Source organism: Cucurbita moschata, unplaced genomic scaffold, assembly GCF_002738365.1.
Source record: "Cucurbita moschata cultivar Rifu unplaced genomic scaffold, Cmos_1.0 Cmo_Scf00003, whole genome shotgun sequence".
NCBI lineage: Eukaryota > Viridiplantae > Streptophyta > Magnoliopsida > Cucurbitales > Cucurbitaceae > Cucurbita > Cucurbita moschata.
This window is the reverse complement of record NW_019268519.1, coordinates 5,430,213-5,456,549: the sequence shown is the minus strand read 5'-3', so window position 1 is coordinate 5,456,549 and position 26,337 is coordinate 5,430,213. Positions and strand designations below refer to the sequence as shown.

The 26,337-nt window shown below is 35.4% G+C and overlaps 4 protein-coding genes, 1 long non-coding RNA gene and 4 other non-coding genes across 12 annotated transcripts in view; 4 read left to right on the top strand and 5 right to left on the bottom strand.

Moving 5' to 3' along the window:
• The window catches only part of LOC111439021 (protein MON2 homolog), a 45,934-nt gene extending 39,695 nt beyond the window's left edge, over nt 1-6,239 (top strand). For both annotated transcript variants that reach the window (XM_023076763.1, XM_023076756.1), the window contains exons 38-44: nt 1,290-1,473; nt 1,560-1,776; nt 3,655-3,976; nt 4,603-4,742; nt 5,130-5,254; nt 5,383-5,584; nt 5,910-6,239. In XM_023076763.1, coding sequence (XP_022932531.1) covers nt 1,290-1,473; nt 1,560-1,776; nt 3,655-3,976; nt 4,603-4,742; nt 5,130-5,254; nt 5,383-5,584; nt 5,910-5,997 — 1,278 coding nt within the window. In that variant the 3' untranslated portion in view covers nt 5,998-6,239. The remainder of the gene's footprint in view (nt 1-1,289; nt 1,474-1,559; nt 1,777-3,654; nt 3,977-4,602; nt 4,743-5,129; nt 5,255-5,382; nt 5,585-5,909) is intronic.
• Nucleotides 6,240-7,607: 1,368 nt separating this feature from the next.
• LOC111441296 lies at nt 7,608-7,769 on the top strand. The gene has a single exon (XR_002710139.1). It is a non-coding gene; the product is annotated as a U1 spliceosomal RNA (small nuclear RNA).
• Nucleotides 7,770-9,691: 1,922 nt separating this feature from the next.
• LOC111441260 lies at nt 9,692-9,855 on the top strand. Its single transcript, XR_002710107.1, has one exon. It is a non-coding gene; the product is annotated as a U1 spliceosomal RNA (small nuclear RNA).
• LOC111439102 lies at nt 9,694-10,732 on the top strand. Its single transcript, XR_002709755.1, has 2 exons — nt 9,694-9,890; nt 10,473-10,732. It is a non-coding gene; the product is annotated as an uncharacterized LOC111439102 (long non-coding RNA).
• A 2,224-nt stretch (nt 10,733-12,956) lies between these two features.
• LOC111441292 lies at nt 12,957-13,119 on the bottom strand. Its single transcript, XR_002710135.1, has one exon. It is a non-coding gene; the product is annotated as a U1 spliceosomal RNA (small nuclear RNA).
• A 2,706-nt stretch (nt 13,120-15,825) lies between these two features.
• LOC111439035 (asparagine--tRNA ligase, cytoplasmic 1-like) lies at nt 15,826-18,667 on the bottom strand. Its single transcript, XM_023076775.1, has 6 exons — nt 18,107-18,667; nt 17,294-17,884; nt 16,651-16,907; nt 16,443-16,572; nt 16,284-16,342; nt 15,826-16,203 (listed from the first exon to the last, which is right to left on the bottom strand). The coding sequence occupies exons 1-6, from the start codon at nt 18,602-18,604 to the stop codon at nt 16,020-16,022; spliced, it is 1,719 nt and encodes a 572-aa protein (XP_022932543.1). The 5' UTR covers nt 18,605-18,667; the 3' UTR covers nt 15,826-16,019.
• Nucleotides 18,668-19,209: 542 nt separating this feature from the next.
• On the bottom strand, nt 19,210-19,373 carry LOC111441269. The gene has a single exon (XR_002710113.1). It is a non-coding gene; the product is annotated as a U1 spliceosomal RNA (small nuclear RNA).
• A 223-nt stretch (nt 19,374-19,596) lies between these two features.
• LOC111439087 (putative defensin-like protein 184) lies at nt 19,597-20,340 on the bottom strand. 2 transcript variants are annotated; one of them, XM_023076807.1, is made up of 2 exons: nt 20,216-20,340; nt 19,597-19,883 (listed from the first exon to the last, which is right to left on the bottom strand). In XM_023076807.1, the coding sequence occupies exons 1-2, from the start codon at nt 20,322-20,324 to the stop codon at nt 19,729-19,731; spliced, it is 264 nt and encodes an 87-aa protein (XP_022932575.1). In that variant the 5' UTR covers nt 20,325-20,340; the 3' UTR covers nt 19,597-19,728. The 2 variants fall into 2 exon arrangements, with proteins under 2 accessions (XP_022932575.1, XP_022932583.1); XM_023076815.1 differs by having other exon boundaries at nt 19,597-19,880.
• A 1,902-nt stretch (nt 20,341-22,242) lies between these two features.
• Nucleotides 22,243-26,084, bottom strand: LOC111439055 (protein translocase subunit SecA 1). 2 transcript variants are annotated; one of them, XR_002709752.1, is made up of 6 exons: nt 25,769-26,084; nt 25,516-25,664; nt 23,735-23,896; nt 23,310-23,425; nt 22,588-22,797; nt 22,243-22,487 (listed from the first exon to the last, which is right to left on the bottom strand). XR_002709752.1 is itself a non-coding variant. In XM_023076791.1 (5 exons), exons 1-5 carry the CDS (start codon nt 26,016-26,018, stop codon nt 22,770-22,772), a joined length of 705 nt encoding a protein of 234 aa, XP_022932559.1. In that variant the 5' UTR covers nt 26,019-26,084; the 3' UTR covers nt 22,243-22,769. The 2 variants fall into 2 exon arrangements, 1 of the variants encoding a protein (XP_022932559.1); XM_023076791.1 differs by having other exon boundaries at nt 22,243-22,797.
• Nucleotides 26,085-26,337: the final 253 nt, after the last annotated feature.

Genomic DNA, 26,337 nt, shown 5'->3' with positions numbered 1-26,337 from the left:
GTTCATTTTTACCCTCATTTTTCCTTGCTCGATTTAAAGGAAAAAAAACTTTTGGATAATTTTATTTTTGGTTTTACAATTCGTTCATATGTTCCATCATTTTCAATTGAAGAATTTTATGATATTGCTTGGAAAGATCATGTTTGTCAGTTTTAGACGGGAGAATTAAGATTATGTATTGATGAGATATAATGTTTTGGAGCTAGAGGTTAGCATGGATGAATAACAATATCAAAGTTAATTGTTGTAGAAATCAATTAAGGAAATTACATAATCATTGTCCAACCAAAGTAGACCCCGATGAATTGCTCGTGGTTTGCTTAATTGGCCATAACGGCCGGCCTTCTTTCCTTTATGAGTTTGATAAAAAGACTAAAAAACAAGGGGCTTTCGAGCTGCTCTTTCAACTGCTGCCTAATCCCCCAACAAGTTGCTTAGTTTAGCTGCTCTTCGGCTTTCGAGAACAGGGCGTAGTGATTGCTCAATTGTTAACCGAGCTAAACCATTCCCCCCGCCCTTCTTTTTAAATCAAATAATCTTTCTTTGCCTAATAAATAGCAGTGAAATTACTTTCTTTCTAAACTATCAACAAGTAGCTTCTCTCCTCTCCCTATCAGTCAAGCTACTTCTCTCCTACAATGGTCTCGGATTTCTTGAGTAGGCGGGTGGACCTGAAGGCCGTTTAGGGCTTGAAACCTGGACTTTCCATAGGGGGCCTGGCCTTGCCGCACTGAACTTTAGCTCCAAAATAATGTCGCCAGATTTTATTAGCTCAAACATCTTAATGTGATTGACTTTTTCCAAACTCTAAACAAGCACTCTTACATTTTTTTATTGACATTTGACTTAATATGGTGTGGGTTCTGATTGAGCATAAAATGACTTATTGTATGAATCAAGTTTTCACCATGGTGAAAAAAATGGTCGAGGCATTTAGGTTTAGACTGAATTAATAAGTGAAGCAAAATTAAAGAACTATGATGACTACTTAACATTTCAAAAATGCTACATTAATTATTGAATATATAAATTTCCAAGCCTTAAAAGGGGTGGGATCGGAGAATATAAAGATGAGTGAAGGTCTAAATTAAAGAGTTTCAGACTAGTACATAAATTTCTTGTTGATTTAGATGAAAAATCTGCACTCCATCCATTCACATAGAAGAGACACATGTAGCCATCTGGATTCTTTCTGTAGTACTTGTGAAAAGATTCTATAGGAAGTAAAGAACTCAATGGCGGTTTGTTGATTTCCTTATTAACTTGCTGAGACATCTCTCTTTCTCCAGGGACATGTTCCCCCTGAGCTACGAACTATTCTGGAAATATTACCACTTTTACGTCCTACTGATGCCATCTCTTCAATGTGGCTGATTTTGCTGCGTGAATTTTTGCAATATCTTCCAAGATCAGGTTCTCCCTCAATACATGAAAATGATGGAGATCAAACAAGCACTAGTTATCTTGTTCCAGGTAGTGAAATTTGTTAGGTGAAATTCCTAGTTTTTTCCTTGATCTCTTATAATTGGTACTTGTACATTGTATTTCTGCATATCAAGGGAGGTCAAAGAACGAAAGGCATTCCAGAGCTGCTTCTGCATCCTCAAACGATGAAGCTTCTCAGTCTGCGTCTCCAGTGTCAGCAGTTACACCAGTTGGCATTCAGAATGTCCTGTTTGCAGAAAAGCTTGTTCCTGCGTTGGTTGAGCTTTTCCTTCATGCACCAATGGTTGAAAAATGTATTATTTGTCCTGAAATTGTCCAGGGTCTTGGAAGGTACAGATTTTGACACTCTTTTTTACTCAATTTCTTGAAAAGGTGGACTGGTAGTGTGTCGGTAAGAGCATGTCCATTGAACATTTTTGCTTCTTACATTCATCGATAAAAAGTCATATCTTGATTTTAAAGAAAGGCTACGTTATAAAAAAAAATACTCTCAAACTTTTCCCGTTGATTAAAAAATACCTCATTTTTTCAAGAGTTCCTATATTATCGTTAACTTTCATAAATATTTCAAAACTACCTTAGAGTAAAAATCTATTAGAATGTTGGACAAAAAGTTGACATGACGTAATATTGTTTTTTTAGACTTAATCTAGACAAGCATGCCAGTCACCACCCCACCATTTTAGACTTTCAAGTCACCACCACATTGAATTTCTGTAGAACATGCAAACTAGTTTCTAATCTAAGGTAGTTTTGAAATTTTTATGGAAGGTCAAAGGCAATATTGCAACTTTTGAAAGACTAGGAGTCTTTTTTAAACAAAAGAAAAAGTTCAAGGATATTTTTTATAATTTGGCCAAAAGAAAAACATGTTTGGACATGTCTACAAAATACTTAGCCTGTTTCTAATTTCTTCCAAAAGTACTTGATATGTCTTTTGTGTTTAGTTATGTTGAAAACATGCCCAAAAAGTGTTGGTGTATGATATGTATCAAACATGGACATATCAGACAAACTAAAGTTTTCTTTATAGGTTAGAATTTTTATTTACTTTCTGTTGTGTAGCTAATAATGACTTTGTTACTTGTTTCTTCCATACTGTTGAGAGAACTTGACACTGTAGGAAAAGATATGGTAATTGCACTAGAGAACTCACTATTATAGGAAATATTGTTCGTAAGAAAGAAGACTTATATATGGTGATTTAACTAGGGTTCTATTCCCTTCTATGGATGCCTATTACGCAAAAAAAGAGGAAAAAGAAAGGAATGTGGAAATACTCGTGGAGTATAATAAGAAAAATATTCAACGGTGTAGAAGAAAGAAAAAGAACAATTATTGGTAGGGGACAAAATTTGTGATTTTCTGAGCTCCATTCTTTTCAAGGGTTTTTATTTCTTCCAGCCTTACAACTTTCTTAAGAGGTTCATGGATGTCGTTGGGAATTAGTATGTTAGTTATGCTAGAAGTGAAAGCGGTAAACCCTCATATGAGATATAATTAGAGATTGATAATTAGTTGCTGCAGGAGGAAGTAACTTTCGTGTTATTATTCTCTTTGGTGTAAATTTTATGCTTCTTTTAACTCTTATTGTTTATACTTTCTTCGTGCTGGTTGGAAGACCTTTTTTAATTTTCTTCGCTTGGATTTTTTGTATTCCCTTCTCCCTCTTGTAATTTCAACCCATCACTAAAATCATTATTTATCATTTAAAAAAAAAAAAAAAAAGAACTGTATCTGATTGCTATGCTTGCTGTTTTGAGTTTGTGATAAGCTCTACTTAAGTTTGTATCATTGTTAGACTCTTGACCCTTCATATAGAGGAGGCAGATTAAATCATTAGTCCTAGCAACCTATTATTTACAAGGTCCACTCACTAAATACTTGTGGCGGTTAAGGTTCCCTCTAGAACCTTTTTCAATTTCTCTTGTTATTTCAATCAACTGTGGGGTGAATGGAGTTAGATCTTGCCCGGACCTGACTAGAAAAGGGAATTGATAGCATACTTGACATATTGCTGATCTGTTAGTTTCTAGATTAATGTGTTCGCAAAATATTATGGTGCTCTGGCTTTACATTACTCATGTGAGTTCTGTGAGAGTTTAGATGTTAGGTCGTTCCAAAATGGCTATTGGTTATTTTTCTTTTTATTTTAGTTCGTAAAAAATTTCTGTACAAGGATAAGTAACTGAATATTTCGTCTTTTAGGTGTATGACAACAAGAAGAGAAAACCCTGATGGCGCACTTTGGGGATTGGCTGTCGAAGGTTTTAATCAGATACTTCTTGATGACGTACAAAACTTAACTAGGAATGTTCTACCAGATCCAGGTACTAGCAAACCAGCAAGAACTCGTATATGGAAGGAAGTTGCGGATGTTTATGAATTTTTCCTTGTCGGATATTGTGGGCGAGCTCTATCCAGTTCAGTGACATCTGGGTCACTGGAAACTAATGAGGATCTTGAGATGACTCTCTTAAACGTTCTGGGTGACAAGATTCTTAAATCACCACTTGATGCACCTCATGATGTAATTTTCTCAAGCTGCCTTCGTCCTGCAATCTCATCAGTTTGCTTTTCAAGAAAATTGATATTATTCTGGCTATAGTTGATTGATAAATCGCTTGATTCCAACAAAAAAAGGACATTTAAATGATTTGGAGTTATTTCCTTGCTTTTCTGTTTACCATAAATTTTACTGCTAATGTCTACACACAAGTTATTGTGGTCCACTTTGCATGCTTGCCAGTTTCGATGTGTGATCTTCGTCGATAAATGCCTAATCGATCTTCGTGCCCACATATATCCTTTCTAGTTTTAGGCTTTTTCCATCTGCATATTGGTTTCTGCACACTTTTCGTAATATCTCATTTTAGATCACTAATTGATTGCTCATCAATTTCTTCCAGATTTTTAAAAATATATGGTTTTGTTTTTTATTTAATTCTTGTGCATGGTGTTTTGATAATGTAGAATAGGGTGTTTCATTTTTCATAGTTTGTTAATAAAGAGTTTCTCATCAGATATGAGAACTTTCATGTCGTTTGTTCTTTCAGTCACTGAATTTACAATATCATTTTGTAAAGCAACCTTGGAGATGCTCATTTTTATATAATTCACTAATTTTCTATTTCCTTTCAACATCATAATTCATAGGTTCTCCAAAGACTTGTTTCCACATTGGATCGATGTGCAGCACGAACCTGCTCATTGCCCGTTGAGACCGTAGAGCTAATGCCCATCCACTGTAGCAGATTTTCCTTGATCTGTTTGCAGAAGTTGTTTTCTTTGAGCAGGTATTATTTGAAAATGACCTCAAGAGTGTAATTTTAGTTCTTTAACTTTAATGTGAAGGATGGAATATCAACTACCTGGTCTTTTTGCAATTATAAGATGAAAAGTCGCATGATCTAACTATCTTGTCTGTGAAACTGCCCCAAGAAAAGTAACATGGTCGGATCCGCAAGGCTGATGTCTGCTTGTAAAAGCACGTGCTTTCCAAAGCAAGTTTAGATAACCTGTCTTAGACTTTATCCTTCCAGATGATCTGCAACCATTGAGCAAACAATTTATGTATTTTTTTAAATGATAAATCATTCCACAAGCATAGTGACCCACTCATATGTTTTAGGAGGAGAATTAAGCATTCTAATCCCTCGAACCATATATTTTCATGTTATCAGCTATGACAATGAAGATGATAAATGGAGCTCGACAAGATGTGAAGTCAGCAAAATTTCGATCTTGTTACTCGTGATGAGATGCCAATGCATCTTGAGCAGGTTCCTGATCGACGAGAATGACTTAGGTAGGTGTGCAGTTTTGTTTGCTTTTGTTAGGAGTAACGAAAAATGATTAGCTATTCTGTTCTTGGTTGGTGTTGAGCTATTCCTCACTATTCCTCACTATTCCCTTTGAATTTTACAATACAAGCAGGTGTGCGTCCGCTGCCTACAGCAAGGCTTGACGAAGTCATATATGTTCTTCAAGAACTTGCCCGGCTCAAGATCCATTACGACACTGCCTCTGTTCTTCCCTTGCCTTCACATTTGAAGATTGACTCGAACGAGGAGAGTCGTGAAAGACGTCCTCACCTACTCATTTTATTTCCTTCCTTCTGTGAACTTGTCATCTCGAGGTAAAAATAGCCGTCACTTAAAAAGAAAAATTCATGCATCACAAGGCAGTTTATATATAGCTTAAGATAAAGAGATCGCTGGCATATGAAAAGAGAAAGAAACCCTTCGACACGATACACTATAGTCGGGATAAATATAGAATGTAATGGTGGGTGGTGTTGAAGTCAAGTTACTGTGTTCTGATTGTTCTTTTTATCTCCTTGCATAGACAGTTTAACTTGTTTTTATCAACTATTGAAGAACATGTGCAGTGGATAGTCCAGCTGATGTTAATGATATAATTCATTGTGTTTTATCTTATTTTCTCGTTCTTTTTGTGAACAGAGAACTAAGGGTGAGGAAATTGGTCCAACGACTGCTTAGACTCATCACCACGGAGTTGACTCTCGATAAGGTTAGCTTAGCCAACTGAGTCGTCAAAGACTAATTTTATTCATGTTCTTCATACCGTTCTTATCGAGCAGCACGAGTTTTCGTGCAGAGAGACATTGTTAATGTTCTCCACGTAATTCTTGTTTTGTGCCCAAGTTATTGTAAAGACTAACTGTTCATGTTCTTCGCACCATTCTTGTGTTTCTGTTTCTGATAATCTTAGTTTTTATTTATAGGTGCTACCCTTGTGCTTTTTATAAGATTATTCGAGAATTGGATGTATTTTTTCGTTGCTAAATATTTGTATTTTCTTAATTGCAAATTTAACATATAATAAAAACTAAAAAAAATACGCATTTAACATATAATAAAAGTATTTATGTCTTGTTATTAAAAACTAAACTTGGGATCCCATTAAAACGAGCAAATTAATTCAATAATATATTTTTAAAATTAATAAATCACGCAATTTTCTGAAAAATTAAATTAACTAAACTAAAAATAAAAAACTTGTAAAACCCTAAGATCTTGGTTTATCACCTTGTTTGAAAAAGGTAAGAAAAGATGGCATGAATGAGTATAAAAATATATGTACTAAGTGGTTTTTGTAGGATTGATACGGTATTCAAATTTTAAGCAAATAATACTAATTATACGTGGAGTCCTAGCATCGTGTGTGTATATATTGTTAGATAAACACGACTCTCCACAATGGTATGATATTGTCTACTTTGAGCATGAGAAACACGACTCTCCACAATGGTATGATATTGTCTACTTTGAGCTTGAGCTCTTATGGCTTTGCTTTTGCCTTCCCCAAAAGGTCGACTCCCCTTAGTTGAAGCTCGACTCTATTTCTTTTGGAGTCTTCGTCATTTTTTACTATGCCTTCGAGAGGAGCCTGAACTCCTTTTTTCTTTTGGGATTCTATTAACATGGGTAAGTCTAGGGTATGACTCTGAAATACATCTTTACGTGTTTTGTTTCTTTATTTTGTTTAGTAATTTTAGAAATTACATGTAGTTGATATGTTTTGTTGATTAGAATAATTTATTGATTAGAACTGAGGGGTAGGCCTCGAACTCTTACTGATTAGAATAATTTATTCATATAAATGACAAAATGGATCTTTCCAATGTTTCACAAAACTTATTTCTAAATCCAATTCGTTATGAAGTGGCATGAAATTTCACAAATTAATCCTTTTCACAAGGATTCCATTTTATAATTTATGTTTCTTCCATACCGAAGGGATAATTGTATGTTTGGATAATATGAGCTATATTTTTTCATTTTCTCTTCTTTCCGTGTTTTTCTCTACTAATTTATGATAATTTTATAGACAATTTAAGATTTTAATTATATAAGTATTAGGTTTTTTTTTTTTTTCCCCTTAAATTTTGATTTTTCTTTAAATTAAAATTATCTTTGAAATTGTTGCGAAGAAATCACTTTTTATTCACTTAAATATACTTGGAATGTTCAAAATATTTCAAATTAAATCAATAAATTGGTTGTTCGAAAATTCAAGCCAATGATGTAATGGGGAGTGGTGATTGAGATTTGAGGAAGAAGACCAACATCGGATAAGTGAGCGGCAAGGGAGCCTCCAATTTGCTATGAATAGTATACGATGGCATGTTGGTGAACATACTTATCTGAACGGGGTCAATGGGCGATCATGGAGGTTCATGCCCTCGATTGGTGACCTCCATTGCACGTTAAGGAGGGGTGCCCGTCTAAGGTCTGCCCAAGCAGTACAACCTACGTTATAATTTGTGGTAATGGGGCCTACGTATGCACGGTGTCACAACCTTACTATGAAGAGAGTAGGTTGTGACCCTCACGCCATGACAAGCAAAGGGGCGTCCCTCAAGAGACGCCCATCCGGCCATATGCGGGCCAACGTAGAAGAATGCCATGATGCGATCGAGGAGGACGATGCATCATCCAACACACCACCACGCAAAGTGGGCATTGAAGACATGTTGAGACACAAGCATAACAGAGACATCAGCATAGACATGAAGGACAAGATAGGCTTGTTGAAGGGCCGGGTAGGGCCCCGGGCCTTAACCTCAAAAGTCGAGGTTCCGGAAGGAATTTGGTCATGCGGTTCGGGAGTTAAGTCCGTCCATATGAAATATGAATGCTCGCCAAGTTTGGTGTCAATCGGATATGGGACGGACAATGCACGACACCGTATGACACCTCACGAAAATCATGTCTACTCCTGGTAGAATGAAAATGGCTCAAAATGTACTATAGGGGGTACCATGGTGTTAGCTCTCCACCACCCCTGGGCCCTGTGGCCTAAGTGAGCTACCCTGTGGCACATACGTGTGTCACAGTGTGGGCGAGCGTGCTGAGACGAGTGTCTCGGGGCGACTTCCTTTGAAATGGGTTTTTGAAGGACAGTACCGGACGGCACGGGTGTGCCGGTATTGCGCCCTAGCCCGCGTGTTGGAGGTTGCTACATACACCCGCTATCCGGTACGGTATCCGTAAATGACTCGGCATAGGCACGGGAGGGCCTATGCCTCGATAGAACCCGGATGGATGGATGTTCGGGAAGTCCCGATGAGATGAACGACACGCGGGCCCATTCTCGATGGCATGACCGAACGAGTTATGATGAGCGACGACATCCCGAGACTCGGGATGGCGTCAAGACATATGGACCCTGTCGATGGGGATCGAGATGGCAAGACGAGATGCGACGTTGTATTGAGAGACCTTGGCCCGAGCAGAGGCAAGGTCGAGCCGAATGAGTTGGCCTAGCGTAGAGGCAAGTCGGATGTGTCGCAGATGACTGAACATACACGCACAGGCGGCGTGTGTGGTTGAACAAGCTTGGATTCCGCACAAGCGATGTTCGATTGGCGAAGACAAACCTCGCCTAAGGTCCGACGAAGCCACAAAGCCGGGGCGAAAAATATAATGGGGCTTAATTCCCCTTAAGGCTGGTCGTGAGCGTGTATAGATCACGACGCCGCACGGTCAAAGATATAGGACCGTGACACACGGCCCCTTCAAACTCCTAGTTTCAATCATTGTTAATTTTGTGCTTCTTTTGGTTCATTGAATCTTTACTAGGTACGTTTCTTGAGTAAATAATTTTTTATGGCTATAATTGCATTCCATCGATGCGTAGTTTAGTAGATCTATGAAAGATATTTGATGTCAATAGCTCTACAAACTTATACACGAACATTTTCTGAGATTATTTTTTTCGAAACAATATAATTTAAAAAAGATATTAATTCTAGATTGCAAATTTGAGTTGCAGTAGTGTGATGTTTGATGGAGAACTCACAAGTTTGAAATTCCCTATTTTTCTTAGTTGAACTACACTGCTTTGTTAGATTGAATGCACATCATATCTTTAATATGACACGAAGAAAAATATAACTAATGGTATTCTGCTGATGCTTAAGAAAGCACTTCCGAGCATAGCTCTTTTAGTTGCTTTTTTTTTTTTTTTTTTACTATGGATTCGATTCGACTCCAAAAAAAAAATAATTTCCTTCCAATTTTCATAGTTAATTTGATTGATAACAAATATTTGATTCCAAATATTAGCTATTTTACCTCAGCAAAAATTATGATAAAATATCAATGGAAGTGGAAAGGAGGTGAGAGATAAAGGAAAGATAATTTAGTCCCACATCGGGCAAGCACGCGGCAGGGACCTTACAATGTCATATAAATACAAACGATGGCATAAGGTGAACTCACTTACCTGGACGGGGTCAATGGGTGATCAAAAAGACTCATGGCCTAGGTTGGTGACCGCCATTGCACATTAAGGGGGGGTGCCCGCCTAAGGTCTGCCCAAAGTGGCAGAGCCTACGTCATAATTTGTGGTAGTGGGGGCCTGCGTTCGCGCGGCCCCCTCCCAAGTCTCCAGTTTCAAACTTTCGGCTTATCCAGGTATTCCTTCTAATCACATTCACTCATTTCTTAATGTCGTATATGCCCCCCAGTTACTAGTTGATTTTATTGTATTAATTATGAACGCGTGATGCAGTAATGACGAACACCGAAGAACAACCATGTTAGCAAAATTGGCATTTAAGTTTTATTCTCTTTCTGTTCGTGTTAACTAGTGGTTTAATAGAAGAAAGTAGAGATTTAATCGAGGGGGGTCTCAGGGTGTCGATTCATATTTTCTTTCAAGTATCCAGAAAGGGAGGGAGGGATAATTGATGGGACTGTTTCTAAAATGTTTCATGTTCATAATCTTTTGGAGATGAGAGATTTTTCTAATTGATAGTGCGAATGTGGGGTTTCAACTAAAGAGAATGATAATCGCCTTGGAATATGAGGGCCTAATATGTCGCTTTGGGGGAAACAACAAGAACTGGGCAGTAGATGGATGAGAACATTCGTTAAATATAAGTTGGAAGTGAATTAACGTCGGGCTGTTTGATTTATTGTATCTATTGATAACCCTTTTTGGTTAAAGATGGAAAAAAGAACGTTTTTGTTAGTTACTGCTTCGTCAATTTTCAGGTATCTGATTCTTGGTTGAGACTCCTGAAAATGTTCTTCTCATTGAAATCGACTGAAGCTGAAATAACTGGCATGATTTCAATGTTTTCGTTTGGTGTATTTGCATACTACAAGGAAATTAATTTCATTATATCTTTTGAATATATTCTCCATATCTAAATTGAGTGTATTGTAGATTTAACTCATGAATAGGCTGTATGTATATATGTTCATCTTAATCTGAATGAAAACTTATCCAAGCATGATGCTTTTCGTATTTACTATAAAACTTGAAGATAGTCCCTTTTCTTAGCTACATTTGAGTTTTTGAGGCTTAGGGACTAATTCATCAAATGTCAAACAAACTAGATTTGCTTCCTTCTCATGAATTTTGGCTCCATGTAGTGTGAACATTCAGATCACTTACCTGTGCTAGATTTGCTCGATGACTGTTCTCTGTTTGACAAAAAGAAGTTTCCCTTTCTTTTCAGTCAGTTCAACTATGGTATGGTAGAAATTAGACGTTTAGCTGCTAAGTTTCTTTGATTGTGGTGTTAGAGAGGATTAGCCAAGCGTTAGCTTTCTTAATCTTTTTGCCCTTTGAACTTTTGAAATTCTTCCCTCTAACTTCGATTGACGTTTTGTTAGGACTCAAAATGGGAGAAAGAGCAAAAAGTGGATGGTAGAGAGAAGAAAAGGCACATCTTTTTTTGTTGGGGAGAGGAACAAAACACGTGAAAACCTCTCTCTAGAGAGGCTGACAACGATATATAACGAGTCAAAGCAGATAATTGGAGAGAGAAACGAAACACATGAAAACCTCTTCTTTGAGAGGCTGACGACAATACATAATGAGTCAAAGCAGATAAAATATCTACTAGCGATAGGCTTAGATGGTTACATTTTCATTTTCATTTGCTCCATATCCTCATTAGCCAATTGACAGCTCCCTCAAAGCATAACTTGGTGCATTTGACGCCGCAGTGGGTCTGGTCTATAAGCTTAATCAAATTAAGTGACATTATTGTCCGATGTGAACCTATTTTCTTTAAAGCTATATATAGCAAATGAAGTGGAAAGCGTAAAGATTGATATTTGTAGACATCGCAACTTTTATATTCCGAAATTTTGTAGGATCTTTACTCCTATAAAGATTGCAACAGAAAACTAGTTCATCAAGATTTGTAGAAAACTAGTTCATCAAGATTTGTAGAACTTGTTGCACGAACTTGTTGCACGCAGTATGATATGATAGATTTCAATTCTTCATTCTGATCTAGTTTATATTCTGAAATTTTGTAGGATCTTTACTCCTATAAAGATTGGAACAGAAAACTAGTTCATCAAAATTTTCAAAACTTATTGCACGTATTTGCACGTATGATAGAATTGAAAGAACTAAACCAGAGAACAAAGGTCCATATCTGATGAGACAAGCACATAACATATTCTTCTTGATAAACACACCAAATGTCATCATTATCATTTGAATTGGAACTCTTCAATCATTGGTTAACAGATGACAGGGAGCGATGTCACCCACTCCCATAAACTTCATTGAAAACGGATCTTAAATCAAGTCTCTTGCCCTCCCTTGCTCAAAATAGACTAGTTGTTGTATACACCAAGTCCATATCTAGTTCATACACATCTTCTTTTTGTTTTTCGAGCCTATAGCGAGCTACCGATCGTTTGACAATGTCATCGTTTATAATTGAAATTGTGAAAACTTTTCTAATGGCCTTGCACAATATCCATATTTTGTTCGTCCACATCTCTTTGTTTCTCATCTTCTCACTTCTCAGTAGCTCAAGTCTGTAGCTATCTACGAGCCGTTTGAAAATGTCAAAATCTTTTGTCATATCTTGAGAGTGAGAATATCAAATCTTCTGTCGTATCTTGAGAAAACCCATAAGCAAGAATCGGTTCACGTAGAAATGGACATATTAGCTCGCGTAAAATACTAAAGGGAGTTATTCATGTTCAAGCAAGTTTCAACAATACAATTGTAACTGTTACAGATGTACGGGGTCGGGTAATTTCTTGGTCCTCCGCTGGTACTTGTGGATTCAAAGGTCCAAAAAGAGGGACATCATTTGCTGCTCAAACCGCAGCAAGAAATGCTATTCGGGCAGTAGCAGATCAAGGTGTGCAACGAGCAAGTCATAATAAAGGGCCTTGGTCTCAGAAGAGATGAGCTTTAAGAGCTCGTTATTCGTTGAGCGTAACTAGTTGTGAACTGTTATTCGTTGAGCGTAACTAGTTGTGAACTGGGTCTCTGATAGGAAGAGCTAGTTTCCTTTGAAGCGTGAGCGTCATTTAAGCATGAAATCATCAGACATCGGATGGACCGTAATGGTCGGGGGGTAAACCCCAGATTCTTTTATAATCACCGAAGATCCACAACCCGTAGGCATCGGATGATTACAATAACAGTATTAGTGTGAGAAATTAAACGTAACGCCACACCGTTGGATGAAATAATTTAGGGATTTAAGTATTGGGGAGGGGGCTGCGCGTTGACGCAAGCCCCCAAAACCACAAATTATGACGTAGGCTCTGCCGCAAGGGCAGACCTTAGACGAGTACCCTTCCGAAGTGCAATGGAAGTCACAAATCTAGGCCATGGCCCTTCCTGATCGACCATCGACCCCGTCCAGGTATGTACCTTACTCCGTTAGACCTCACTTCCCTTTTATACTCCCCTTCGCCTTCCCGATTTTGCGATTCTCCGATGTGGGATTTTAAATAACTCGCCCAACTTCATTCCTCTTTTTTTTTTTTCATTTTAATTATTCGTGGCTTTTCTTTTTTGGATAAATGTTAATTTATCTCTTCTTATTTATTTATCAATTTTTTTTATTTCTGTTTATCTCATTTATTTCACCAATTTGATTTAATCTTTTTTTCGTATAATTTTCAAGTTCCTCCCTATATATTTTTTTAAACATTTTGAGTAAATCTTCTACAAATTTCTTTTTTAAAATTATAAATCTAATTTTTTAACTTTAAAAAATTATTTAATATATCTCTAAAATCTTAATTTTTAAAATAAAAATTTTAATTTTAAGTTTAATATGTTGATCGTGACTTGAAGAAAAACGTCAGCTATTAAGGACTCTATGATCTATGTCAAAAGTATTAAAACTTCGAGATATAAAACCTAATAAAATTAGAAATAAGTTGTAATTTTTTAATGAGAATTGTACCTTAATTTTATGAAAATATTATAAAAGGTTAGTGTTCATTGGTTTCCCTAAAAAAAATATTTAAAACCAAAAGATTAAATAAGTTATTGAAAGAAATAAATAAATATTTAAAACTACCTTTTTATATATATATATCACATTTCTAACTAATTAAAAATGAATTAATCAACTAATTTGTTTGTTAATATAGTTTTCAGTTAAAATAAAAATAGCCAATAATAAATTTTATTTTATGGTAATATTTTTTATTTTAACAATTTACAAGGATTAATACAATTTTTACTCTAAAACTAATTATTAATGTAAAATATTATAATAATCTAAACATGAGTTCGTGTCGTGAGTGATGTCACATTTGTAGATGAAATGATCATGAGATTTAGTCATGTCTAAACAGAACATGCATATTATATAGATAGAGTGATGTCATGTCTGTGGTAATCACTATTGTCAACCAAACAATAAATGAATGCATGGAGATATTACTCTCAAACCATACTAGTCTATACCAATAATTGACGTGACGAAATACGTTTCATGGGTACTAGAGTTCGGTATCTTCCCTTTAAAGGCTAAAAATTTGTGATATGATACGAGTATAATTGGTAACATCATAAATAGCCCTTCTTCCATGCTAAGAGACGATGAGGTAATTGAGAAGCCAAATATTCACTCATATGAGGTTTCTGTGCCAATCTCGAACAAGTGGGCAGAAGCAAATTTATAGCATAAAATTTACCTTGAAATCGTCTTTCAATACTGATTGAAATTAGTTGATGAGGTTTCTTTCATCTCGACGAGTGTGTTGTGGGGGGAGGGAGTACCTATTCCAATACGTGGTTCCGCAAAGTTCCACCACTTCTCCGAGCCCATGACCACTAAAAGAATAGGAGAATAGTCCAAATAGAACCTCACACAAAATATAAGCCTCCACTTAGGCTATTCACAGGATCGTATTTCTCTGTCCTCGTCCTCGTCTAATTCTCCTGTCCTGCCTTACGTAATATAAATATATTTATATATATAATAATTTTGAGATAAACTTAAAAGCTATGTTGTATAATTTTTTAATAGTTAAAAAGACTGTGTTTTATATTAATTATTTGAATTTTTTGAAATGTGTTCGTTAGAATTTTTTTTTAATCCATGTTTAATAAAAATTATATTGAAAAATGACAATTTTAAAATAACTATTTTTTTAAAATAATAATATACCGTAAAAAAAAATTATTCCTAGGAATTTGATCCCCACAAATTCCTCGTAGGTGATTTCTCCGCCTTTGTTCCTCGAAATTTTTTTGCATACATGAGTAATAAAATGAGTGGCAGGTATGGGAATGGGGAATGTTCCCGTCTCACCGCAAGCTGCACGGACATCTCTAGTAATACCACAAAAATATTGAATCAAGATTCTTAGAAGAAACATCGGTAGTAATTAATAAAAACTATATTAAATTAAATAATTGATTAGCTAAATACAAAATATAATACTTTATAATCAAACCACACCGATGAACACTAATTAATAGCAATCAAATAAAATAAATAAATTAAATGATATTTGAAAAAATTATAAAATAAAAGATAACTATACAGGTGTATTTTATTATTATTATTATTGTTTTTTTTAAATTTAAGTATTGAGTCAACGTTAAATTGACTTTATTATGGACTAAAAAGAGCATGGTTGTCACGTGCATAATAAAATGCGTTTTGTCATTAAAGTATTTAATGGCCACGTTTTTTTTTTTTTTTGTAATTTTATTTTGGTCAACAATTTTTTTTAGAGAATTTGTTTTTTTTTTTTTTGTAAATTTTGATTTTTAAGAGAATTTAGTGAAATCGGATTTTTGTCTCCCTTAAAAATGCAGTTAATTGGCAATAAAATACAATTATTTTATAAATATTTTATATCACACGTATTATTTGTTAATTTTCTTAATATTAATATTAATATTAAAATTATATATATTTCATAAAGTTCAAAAATATTTTTATTAATTTAAATTGCTCTTTTTTTTTCTTCTCAAAATTAGAATATATACAATAATAAACTTTTAGAACATTAAAGACAACTTTAGGAGAATAATTGGAAGCATCTTATAGTATGATGCATTAGATGATTAAACAAATTAAAAAATGTTAGTACCAAAACATCCAAAACATGAAGAAACCGATGAATGTCATTTCAAATCAACCCACAAATCCAAGAATTATGAGAATAAATTAAACCCAACAACTAAAATGATAAAAAAAAAATATGATACAAACAATCAAATCTCCTTTGGTTCAAAGGAGTTTAGTTTCATCAGCTAGTAAAGAAATCTAGGACCTTCCTTGTGTTACAAAATGTATCATATCATAGGTCAGCTCGTCCTGGATATCTTGGGAAGGGGATAACGTCTCGGATGTTGTCAATGCCTGTGGCAAAAAGAAGCATTCGCTCGAAGCCGAGACCAAAACCGCTGTGCTTGACTGTTCCGTATCGTCTCAGATCAAGATACCATTCATATGGTTCAAGTGGAAGACCTACCTCCTTAATCCTGCAGGAGATGATAATTCAGACTTCATGGTTCAGAAAAGAAACAAGAATCAACAAGAGAGCTATGAATTGTTCTTCTACCTGTCGCGAATAACCTCGAATCGCTCCTCCCTTTGACTTCCACCAATCAACTCCCCAACCTTCAATCCAAGGAAAAAGTTTGCTTTTTAACAAACAAAAGGATTAAAAGGGTGAAACTACTCACAGTTATAGAAGTAAAATCGAATCGAAGTGAACTACCTTAGGTACAAGAACATCCATTGCAGCTACAGTTTTCGAGTCGTCATTGAGCCTCATATAAAAGGCTTTGATTCCCTTTGGATAGTTATAGACGATGACAGGCTTTTTAAATACTACCTCAGTCAAGTATCTGAGCAAGAGAAAAACAATGAGAACTATCGCCATTGTTCGAGTGGAATGTAAATGAAAAGCATGGGAGTTTACAGACCTTTCATGTTCAGAAGCTAAATCAATTCCCCATTCCACTTTGTTCTCAAACTCCTTACCCTTCTTTATGGCTTCCTCAAGTATTTCAATAGCTTCCGTATACGAAGTTCGTACAAAAGGGGTCGAAGAGACCAATTTGAGACGATCGATACAAGTTCGGTCGTACTTATCAGCCATAAATTTCATGTCGTCTAGGCAGTTATCAAGTAACCATTGACACAGAAATCTCACATATGCTTCAGCGCAATTCATATCATCCTTCAACCAATTAAAGAATATATGTCAAATATGGTAAATTCAATCAAATCTCTAGAAGAAGAGCACTGAACTACTGTAGAGTTCCATTGATTGCTTATTCCTAATAGATATCCATTGTTGTTTGCCATGTTGCTTAGTAGCACAGCGAGACAGCCAACTAAAACTTCGTCCTCAACCAGCTTCTTCTCACATGGAACGTATATCAAGTAGGATCCTAAATTTCTTATAAAGTAACTTAGTTTTTTCACATCCATGAGTATGATAAACTCATCCTAGAACACATAAACTCAACTATAAGCTAAGTGCCAGAATTGTCTTATGATGGTTATACGTGAGTATGCAGAAAAACACACAACTAAGAACACAATTTTGGCGTAGTAACAAACCTGCAAATCTGCAAATGCAATTTCAGGCTCAACCATCCAGAACTCTGCAAGATGTCTTGAAGTGTGAGAATTTTCGGCACGGAAGGTCGGGCCAAAGGTGTATACACTACTGAGTGCACACGCATAAGTTTCGACTTGCAACTGGCCCGAAACAGTCAAAAACGCTTGCCGAGCGAAGAAATCTCTTCCATAATCAACTTTCCCATCCTTCTCTGGAATGCCTGGTTTAAGTTTTGCTCTCTCTTCCAACCTAGCAACATTCTCCTTTGCCTTCTTCAGTTCCGAAACAGAAGCACCGATTTCCTGCTTGCTTGCTTTAGAAGCCTTCAGGTTTGAAACAGCTTCTCCTTTCTCCTTGACAATTTTTCTTGCTTCGTCTACTTCAGCTTCTGATGGAGGTGGGTTTTTAATCAACTCCTTTTCTAACCTTTCAGCCTCACTCAATAAAGTGGTAACTTGAAACATTTCACCCGCTCCCTCACAATCGCTTGTGGTGACAATTGGCGTGTGAATATACAGAAATCCATGCTTGTTGAAAAATGTGTGAGTGGCATATGCAAGTGCATTTCGAATTCTAGCAACCGCAGATATCTGTAATCGTCAAATGAAGAAAACACATACTCATCAATAAAAATGATTATGTTCTATAAATTGCAACTTTCTATTGACGTTAGAGAGGATCAAACCATGTATATGCCAAGTTATATAATTACATAAGAAATGAAATGCAGAATGTGAAAAGATCAATCGAAACGATTCGATCCAATAACTAACTTCAAATTTAATTTGACAAACGATTTAAATTTCTTTTACCGTGTTTGTTCTAGGGCGGAGATGAACGACATCCCTAAGAAACTCAAGAGTGAGCTTCGTCTTCGGCAAAGGATACCGCGCAGGATCGACCGGACCAACATGGACGACAGCCTCAGCACGAAGCTCGATCTTCTGGTGCTTATCCGGTGGAGGAAGCTTAAAAACGCCATCGACAACAACGCAGGTTCCGGTGGGGACAATCTGGCCAAGATCCGCCACAGCCGCTTCGATGATCACTTGGAGATTCTGAGGGCAAGAGCCGTCGTTCAACTCAAGAAAGGCAAAAGCATCCTTGTCCGCCTTCCTTCCGGTTTTAACCCAACCACCAACCCGAACCTTATGGCCAGCGAGTCCAGAGCCGCCGTCTGGCCGGCAGACGATTGTACGGATCGGAACGCGATCGGAGAATTCGGCTTTGAGAGACTTGTAAGTGGAAGCATCGTCGTTCAAGGCGACGGCGGATAGTTGGTCAATGGGTGGCGCGGAATGCTCTGCCATTGGTCCGTTCCCGGCGTATCTTCACTGCAGTTGAATTCAAAACCCTAAACCACATTTGATATTTCAAGTTCCGTCTCTAACACTGACCGGTCTTTTCAGTTTGGTCCGGTTCGATTCGGTTCTTCAATATATATATATATATATTATTTGATAATTTACAAATAAAAAACTCAATTAAACAAAATTACAATAACAAAAAAAAGTGTTGATAATAATTTAATTAGGGCAAAAATATTATTACATTTTATTTATTGTTATGAATATATAGCTATAATGAATTTTATTTAAATAATTTGATATTAATATATTAATATATGTTTTTTTTATTGAGAAAAACTTATAAACTAGCTTTTGAGCAAAAAAAAAAAAAATATATATATATATATATATATAATTAACCCTAGCTAATTCATTTATATAAATATAATTATAAGAATGAATATCTCCATTTTGGTTCATAATATTTTATTTTGATTGAGGTTTAATGATGATATAAAATCGAAATTTAAATATACATATATGGTAAACCAAAATATTAAAACATATATTTATAATAAATATATAAAGAAGACTATTATTGAAATAAAATTATTCATGTAGAATTGTAAGGGGCCGCGCGAACGCAGGCCCCCACTACCACAAATTATGACGTAGGCTCTACCACTTCGGGCAGACCTTAGGCGGGCACCCCTCCTTTAGGTGCAATGGAGGTCACCAATCTAGGCCATGAGCCTTCTAGATCGCCCATTGACCCCGTCCAGGTAAGTATGTTATACTGGACACCATTGTCTTGTATTTATAGCAGTTCGTTTGGTCCACTGCTTCAAATTTAGCGATGTGGGACTTCTCAATTTCCTCTCCTTTACCATATTTACACTTCGTTTTTTTGACATTTTGATAGACTTACGATATTAGAAAATATATTTAATGGTTTTTTTTCCATAAGAATAAAATAGATTTTCATGCATGTATAGTCATTGAAACTCGTGATTTATAATATTCATTAAAATTGCAAGAACTAAATTAGATAGTAAAACACATGAAGGGTGCTCGTGAGAGCTCACTATTACTCGATACTAACTCGATTTAGACCCGAAACAAAAGGAAGAAAACACGAAAAGTGTTTAGCATTTATAAGCACAAAAGCATTGCTTAGGGACAGAAGGTGCAGTGTAGAGATCACAAAGTCCCTTTCCATTGTGCTCATTTTTGCAGTCTTCCCAACACCTAATGTCTCCTTTGCAGTTCCACACTCTATGGCAATTCCTTGCTTCTGCTGCTACCATATTCAAACCCACCGAATTGTATCAATATTTATTTTTAGAGGGATTATAAGAGTGGTTAGATGAACACGACTCTCTACAATGGTATGATATTGTCCACTTTGAGCATAAGCTCTCGTGGCTTTGCTTTGGACTTCTCCAAAATGTCTCATACCAATGGAGAGATTATTCTTTGATTATAGACCCACGATCATTCCCTAAATTAACCGATGTGGGACTTTCATCATCTAACAACCGAAAGAAAATAACATAATATTTACAGACTCGATTTTAACAAATTAAATGATTATGAAACGGAACTAACGTGGAATGGAAAGAAAGAAATTACCATAAGAGAAGGAGGTGAATAAGAAGCAAAGGAAAAGGAGAAGTGTTGCCATTTTTGATAGACATGGCTTTGTTTGGAGGTGAAGTCTAGTATGCACTTTGGAGGCCATTTTAGAATCTCTCCACTCTCTCTATGTCTCTCTTTTGCATTACCAATGCAACAAATTAGGATACTTATATAGTGTGATCCATCAAATTACTTTTCTAAATATATTTTTTTTTGTTCTTCAATGTATTTATTATAATTTATGGGATGGTTTTAAAAAATAAAAAGCATTTTTTTCAAAATATATACCAACCTTTTTTATTTTTTATTTTATGTTTTTTTTAGGGATAAATGAATGAACTGAGACCGTTTTCTAATCATAAAAATAGGTCGAAAAAATTTAAAAGAATTAAAAGTTGATACCTTTATAATAAAATGCTATGTTTTTAATTGAAATAATTTTATAATTGAGGATATCTTGAATTTTTTTAAACAAAATATGCTGAAATGGCACGTATTAGTGGATAGTTTTTACTCTTAAAAGCGATGAGTAAATAACATGATCTTATCTCTGAAAATGTCAGAGTCTGGAATTCGAATTTTATATTTTGACTCGAATCAAAGGTATGAATGGTTACAGTTCAACTTTCACGTAGTCTAAACCTAATCCCACATTGTCACTTTAACGATCAATTATCAATGGGAAAAATCAATGTCAAAACACTCCATTTTCTAATTGGATTAGGTAGAGCTTTTTTTTTTTTCTTTTGAAAAAAAAATCATTTCTTTCTCTTTTTTCACAACTATGTGCCGTTTCTTTCTCCATTTTTTTAATGTTAAAAAAAATATATTTTCGTACTAATATCAGCATCAAATCCCGTCAATTTTTTAAAAATCTCAAAAAAAGAATTATAGAGATTAATTTTCTTAGTAATGATATTAAGATTTGAACTTGCGAATTCAATACAGAAATATGTGAAGTACTGTAACACTATGCGCCTAAAATTTAGATAAAAATATGGAACCTAGATGGATAGCTCCACATTAATTTTTACGAAAACATTGAACATAAGATTACTCTAAACTAAACGCACTTAACATTAGAGTTCTTACGATGGAGCCACCGATTTTTGTTGGTATAGATAGCAACAATCCGTTCTTTTAAGGTTTTCTTAACCATCATATCTTTAAGATTACTTATTCATATGTGATCTTGATTCATTCATGTATTTCTGTTTTATTCGAGTGTCACAATTATTACAATAAGATTTAAAAAAGTTAATCAAATAAATATTTGTTAGAATGGCATTAAGAATGAATGTGTACAGTGAAGATGATGTAGATATGCACCATTTAATGGGTTGAAGTCAAGAATTTATTAAAGTTAAGTGGAGATTAAACTAGGTAGAAGTTGTTTGCTCTTATCCAAATCTCATAGTTTATTCATATTCCTTTCAAGAAGTTTGTAGTTGAAGCTTTTATCCAATTGCTTTAGCTATTCGGCATCCACTCTTAATTTTTTATCCATTTAAACACATACAATATTACGTCGAGATCAATGTCACGATCAATATGGTGAGCGAACTCTTAGATCATAAGAAGGGTATACATGGGTCGGATTAGATTGGGTTGAGAGAATTTTTCAGACTAACTCAAAAGTTCGAGTTAGTTGGATTGGTAACCCAACCCAACCCGTAAATTTTCGCAACCCAACTCAACCTCTATTTTCTAGTTGGGTTATCTTGTTGTAAAAAAAAAAATTAATTTTTTTTAAAAAACTTTTATTTATCTACAATTTATAATTATTCAATCCAATTTTAAACAAAAGATATTAAAAGTTCACAAACAAGAATGAAAACTTCTTCATAACCACAAGGGTGTGAAAACTTTTACATAATCGATCATTATACTAAAACCGAAAAGCTGGCGATGATAAGGAAACGAGCCAAAACGAAGAATATCTTTTAGCCAAAAATGCACTTTTAGGTACTCAAACATCATATATAATTAATGAATAATAGCCCCTAGCAAAATCCAACTCATTCAGGTGAAATTTGAAGATCTACCGAGGATCAAGGAATACATACCACATTTTTTTCAACAATAATTAGGGCCAGCTTCAGTGCACCTCGACTATTGTCACGAGACAATAGCCTGGCCTTGCTATATTTGCAAGATCGGCGCACCTCGACTATTGTCACGAGACAATAGCCTGGCCTTACTATATTTGCAAGATCGGCGCACCTCGACTATTGTCACGAGACAATAGCCTGGCCTTACTATATTTGCAAGATCGGCGCACCTCGACTATTGTCACCAGACAATAGCCTGTCCTTACTATATTTAGAAGATCGACACACCTCAACTATTGTCACGAGACTACATATTGAAGGTCCCGTGAAGGATCACGAGGATTTGACGCATTTAAAAACCATGCCAATGACTCATTCCCTCCATAAATGGCTTAACCAACTAGGTAAAATAAAATAGAAAGATCAATCTAACATAATCCTTATGAACTGCCACTTATTCAGTCAAGAAACAGGGAACAGACAAACAAGTTCTCTTCCTATGCCGTTTGATCCTTCCCGCAGCACCTTCAAAAAAACAAAAATAATTGCAGTAATAAGAAATCCATGCTAAACAGAAGTATATACACATTTTTAAAATCAGACTTGCACAAGGAAAGAGGAGCCAGATGTTCATGGCGAGTTGGAAGGATAAAACTGAACGACTATGGGGCTACATTGCAAGCAAGCATTGTCGTGGTGATGGGTTCTTTGCGGCCAGGCAGAAGATCAACGGGCTTATAAAAGTGATTTGGAACCATAAGTAAGATGGGCAATACAAAAATGATCAACATTCCAGTGATCGGTTTCTGGACAGTTACATCATCCAAGAACCAAAGTTCTACCCTAACTTACTCAGCTAAAGTAGAACAACTCCAGGGGTATATTGCATAGTAACCTATTACTCAAAGGATGATCATCTTCTTTCTGGTTTTGCTTTGTTTTAAGCTATGAATTGAGGATTGATGGTAAGCTCAATGAAAAGACATTTTGAGTTCTACTGTAATTCAATAATTAAGCAACGGTTCTAAGTTAAATACCGTTTATATCGCTTCTTGGAACCGCAAGGACAGAGAGCATTACGGCTGATCTGGCCACTCTTAGCCAAATTAGACCTAGCAAGATCCAAAGGATTTGAACCCACCAGTTTCTGGACCTAGTAAACATAATTTGTAAACAAACATGATCAGTTGAGCATTGTCACAACTTTTAAAAAATAAAAAATCAATATATTTATAAAAAATATAAAAGTATGCCGGAAAGCAGGACCAGAAAACAGGAAACTCCAAGCCCTTGTCAGTTCTCAGGGTGGTACAAAAGCAGAAGGAACCGAGTCGTATTAACAGAAAAGGATAAGAGCTTTGCAATGTATCCATACAATAACTACTTTCTTTGGCTAGATATGGCAATGTTGACGGTAAACTTTAGTTCTTAAGAACATGGAACTATATGTATAAAGATCTACCTCAGCTAAGCTCTTGGGCATTGGTTTTCCTTCTTCCTTCAACTTCTCAATCTTTTTTTGTGCTTCTTTAGCCCAGATAAACTTTGCCAGTGTATTCTCAACATCAGCGATCGTGCAATTACACTTTTTTGCTGCTTCTTGCTTTTGGCTGGTTTGGATGTTCTAAAGATCAGGAAGCCTAAGATCACAATCAGAAAACTTATCCAGAAGCGCAAATTAATATGGAAACTGTTGGAAACAAATAAAGGTTAGCATAACTCTATTCGTTATTATTTTCACTAACTCAGATGATAAAAACCGAGCTAATGAATTATCATAGACAGAAAATGGAGCCAATTCACCAAATAAAAGAAGAATGTTATAGGCCCATGGAAACAACTCTAAATCATGCCGGACTGTCAGTTGACAGAAAATAAGATTAAGAATTCAATTGAAGAAATCAAATAGCTGTGAAAGTGCTGAAAGACTGATCATAATGGAAAGCCCTTCCGGTTCAACCAAGTGGTCATGAATCCCAAAGCTGGTTAGGAAGTCAAGTTATGTAACGTATTTCTTAATCATCAAATGTTGTAGTACCAAAACGTGAAACAACTAAATCAATTTCAAACCCAGTGTTTTTAAAGTGAAGCATTGAAGCATTGTACCCTCACTGAAGCACATCGAGGCACACAGCATGCATCAATACCTCAAGTCCTTTTTGTAATCTTTTTTGAGAAAATTAAACACTCTTTCCTCTCAATCATCTCTTACAAAAGCTCTATTTCTTAAAATTTTTCCATTCTTATTATACATTATACTATATTCTCTGTCTCATTTTTATTTTTCCTTTCACTACATTTTTCAGATCTAGAATTTTTTTTTTACATTTTTCTATTTTTATATTGTAAGCCAAAAAAAAAAAAAAAACTTGCTTTTTTTCACTTCAGGCTTAAGCCCCTTCAACAAACACATTTCAAACCATTAAACACAGTAATGGTTGCAGAAAGACCCCAACAACTTCCTTTGCTCCATTAAACACAGTAATGGTTGCAGAAAGACCCCAACAACTTCCTTTGCTCCCATTTGGTCAATTGGATTAAACAAAACAGGGGCCTTTATTCACTTAAGCCCCCTATTTTGCAATGGTTATATCAATGTCCAAATCATTCACTTGGAGACATGTGAGTGGGGTATCCTATAAATAAGTTTGTTTAAGACTAGACAACAAAATATTTAGTCTTTCTTTATAAATTCGTTAACTGAGAATTAATGTTTCATAAGATGACCATGTGTGACCCAATCTAAATTATCAGTAAGTTAGGAACTCCTACGAGGGTTTGTCTTTTGATTGGGCGAGAATTAGTTACAGCTTTATTCACTTAATTCAACAGATATTAGTGCTAGTTTGAGGTTTTTTTTGGTAACCACATTGGGTTCAGTGAAAGGTTTCATTGCCTTTCCTATATTCACTGAATTAACGAAATTTTGTCCTACAAGAACAATGAGTGCTAGAAAATCTGGAAAAGGAGACCCATGTTTTCAATCTGCTGGAAAAATGGTGGCAGCTCAAATTATTCAGCAGTAAAATATACATTTCTAAATTTGGCCAAAACTAAACTAACCTCATTGTCCTATTTTTCCCTCTTGTTTTCTACTTTACCAGTGGCTCATAGTGAAGATTAACAAATACTCCATTTATGGGCAGTGTAAGAACCATTACATCAAGGTCAGACATTATAACTTTTCCATTACAACTCAAACAAATAAGTAATTATTAGAAAGTAAATTGCCAGAAAACCAACCTCCCCAGTGGGATCAAATCCTCCCAAATAGCGAATAATTGCCTCCTGCTTCTCAAAAGCATCCGCAAAGGTAGCTTCACTACTTCTTCCTACTATATATTGCTTGAATGCCCCCACTCTTCGGGCATTTTTCAATTCATCAGCGAACCCTGAGATAAATAAACAGACAAATAATTAAATTTGGTCATAAACTTAGATATATTACCGTGCAATTGAAGAAATACAACTTTAAGTGATGGGAAATGAGGCGTACGGAGGAGAGTAAAGGACTCAGAGCTGATTTCGGTTCCTTCGGAAGGGCTCTTCTTTCCAGTAAAGGCCCCCTTGATCTTGTCCATCCATGAATCGTAAAGCTGCGTCGTGGAGAAGATGGACCGGGACTGTAACAGAGTCGAAACACAATTTCGGGGACTGCGATCGGAAGAAGAGAAGGGGAAGAACAAATTGAGATTAGATGTGTTTGTCTCGGAAAGATTGATTAGGACTCGAGAGGACGAACGCATTTTCGGAAAATGCACGAGTTCTGAATCGGCTTCTTCAGGTTGGAATTAGGGTTTTAGTCAGTTTTTTTTTCTTTTTTTTTTAATGAAAAAACTTACCTCCTAAACTCACTTCTTTAAAATATATATCAATTTTTTTTTATTGTTCATAAATATTATGCAACTATTTTTTTACCTTTATTGATTTCTAATATGGTTAGAATTTAGTTTATTATTTTTTAATTAAAGGGTTTTAAAATTGAATAATGGTAAAATTATGACTAGGATTAAAAATAAATGTTAATTCTTCGTCTACTAATTAATAATTAATGAATTATATAAT

Bases quoted from the DNA above. Each gene is read 5' to 3' on its own strand.
- LOC111439087 (XM_023076807.1), bottom strand. From the start codon at position 20,324: ATGGCCTCCAAAGTGCATACTAGACTTCACCTCCAAACAAAGCCATGT. The intron at 19,884-20,215 runs GTAATTTCTTTC...TGAATATGGTAG, and splicing joins ATTCACCTCCTTCTCTTATG to CAGCAGAAGCAAGGAATTGC.
- LOC111439035 (XM_023076775.1), bottom strand. From the start codon at position 18,604: ATGGCAGAGCATTCCGCGCCACCCATTGACCAACTATCCGCCGTCGCC. The intron at 17,885-18,106 runs GTAAAAGAAATT...TGACGATTACAG, and splicing joins TCCGCCCTAGAACAAACACG to ATATCTGCGGTTGCTAGAAT. The intron at 16,573-16,650 runs GTCTGTAAACTC...TCTCTTGCTCAG, and splicing joins TTAGCTTCTGAACATGAAAG to ATACTTGACTGAGGTAGTAT.
- LOC111439055 (XM_023076791.1), bottom strand. From the start codon at position 26,018: ATGCGTTCGTCCTCTCGAGTCCTAATCAATCTTTCCGAGACAAACACA. The intron at 25,665-25,768 runs GTACGCCTCATT...TATTTATCTCAG, and splicing joins TGAGTCCTTTACTCTCCTCC to GGTTCGCTGATGAATTGAAA. The intron at 22,798-23,309 runs GTATTTAACTTA...GTTTTTTTGAAG, and splicing joins TCCAAGAAGCGATATAAACG to GTGCTGCGGGAAGGATCAAA.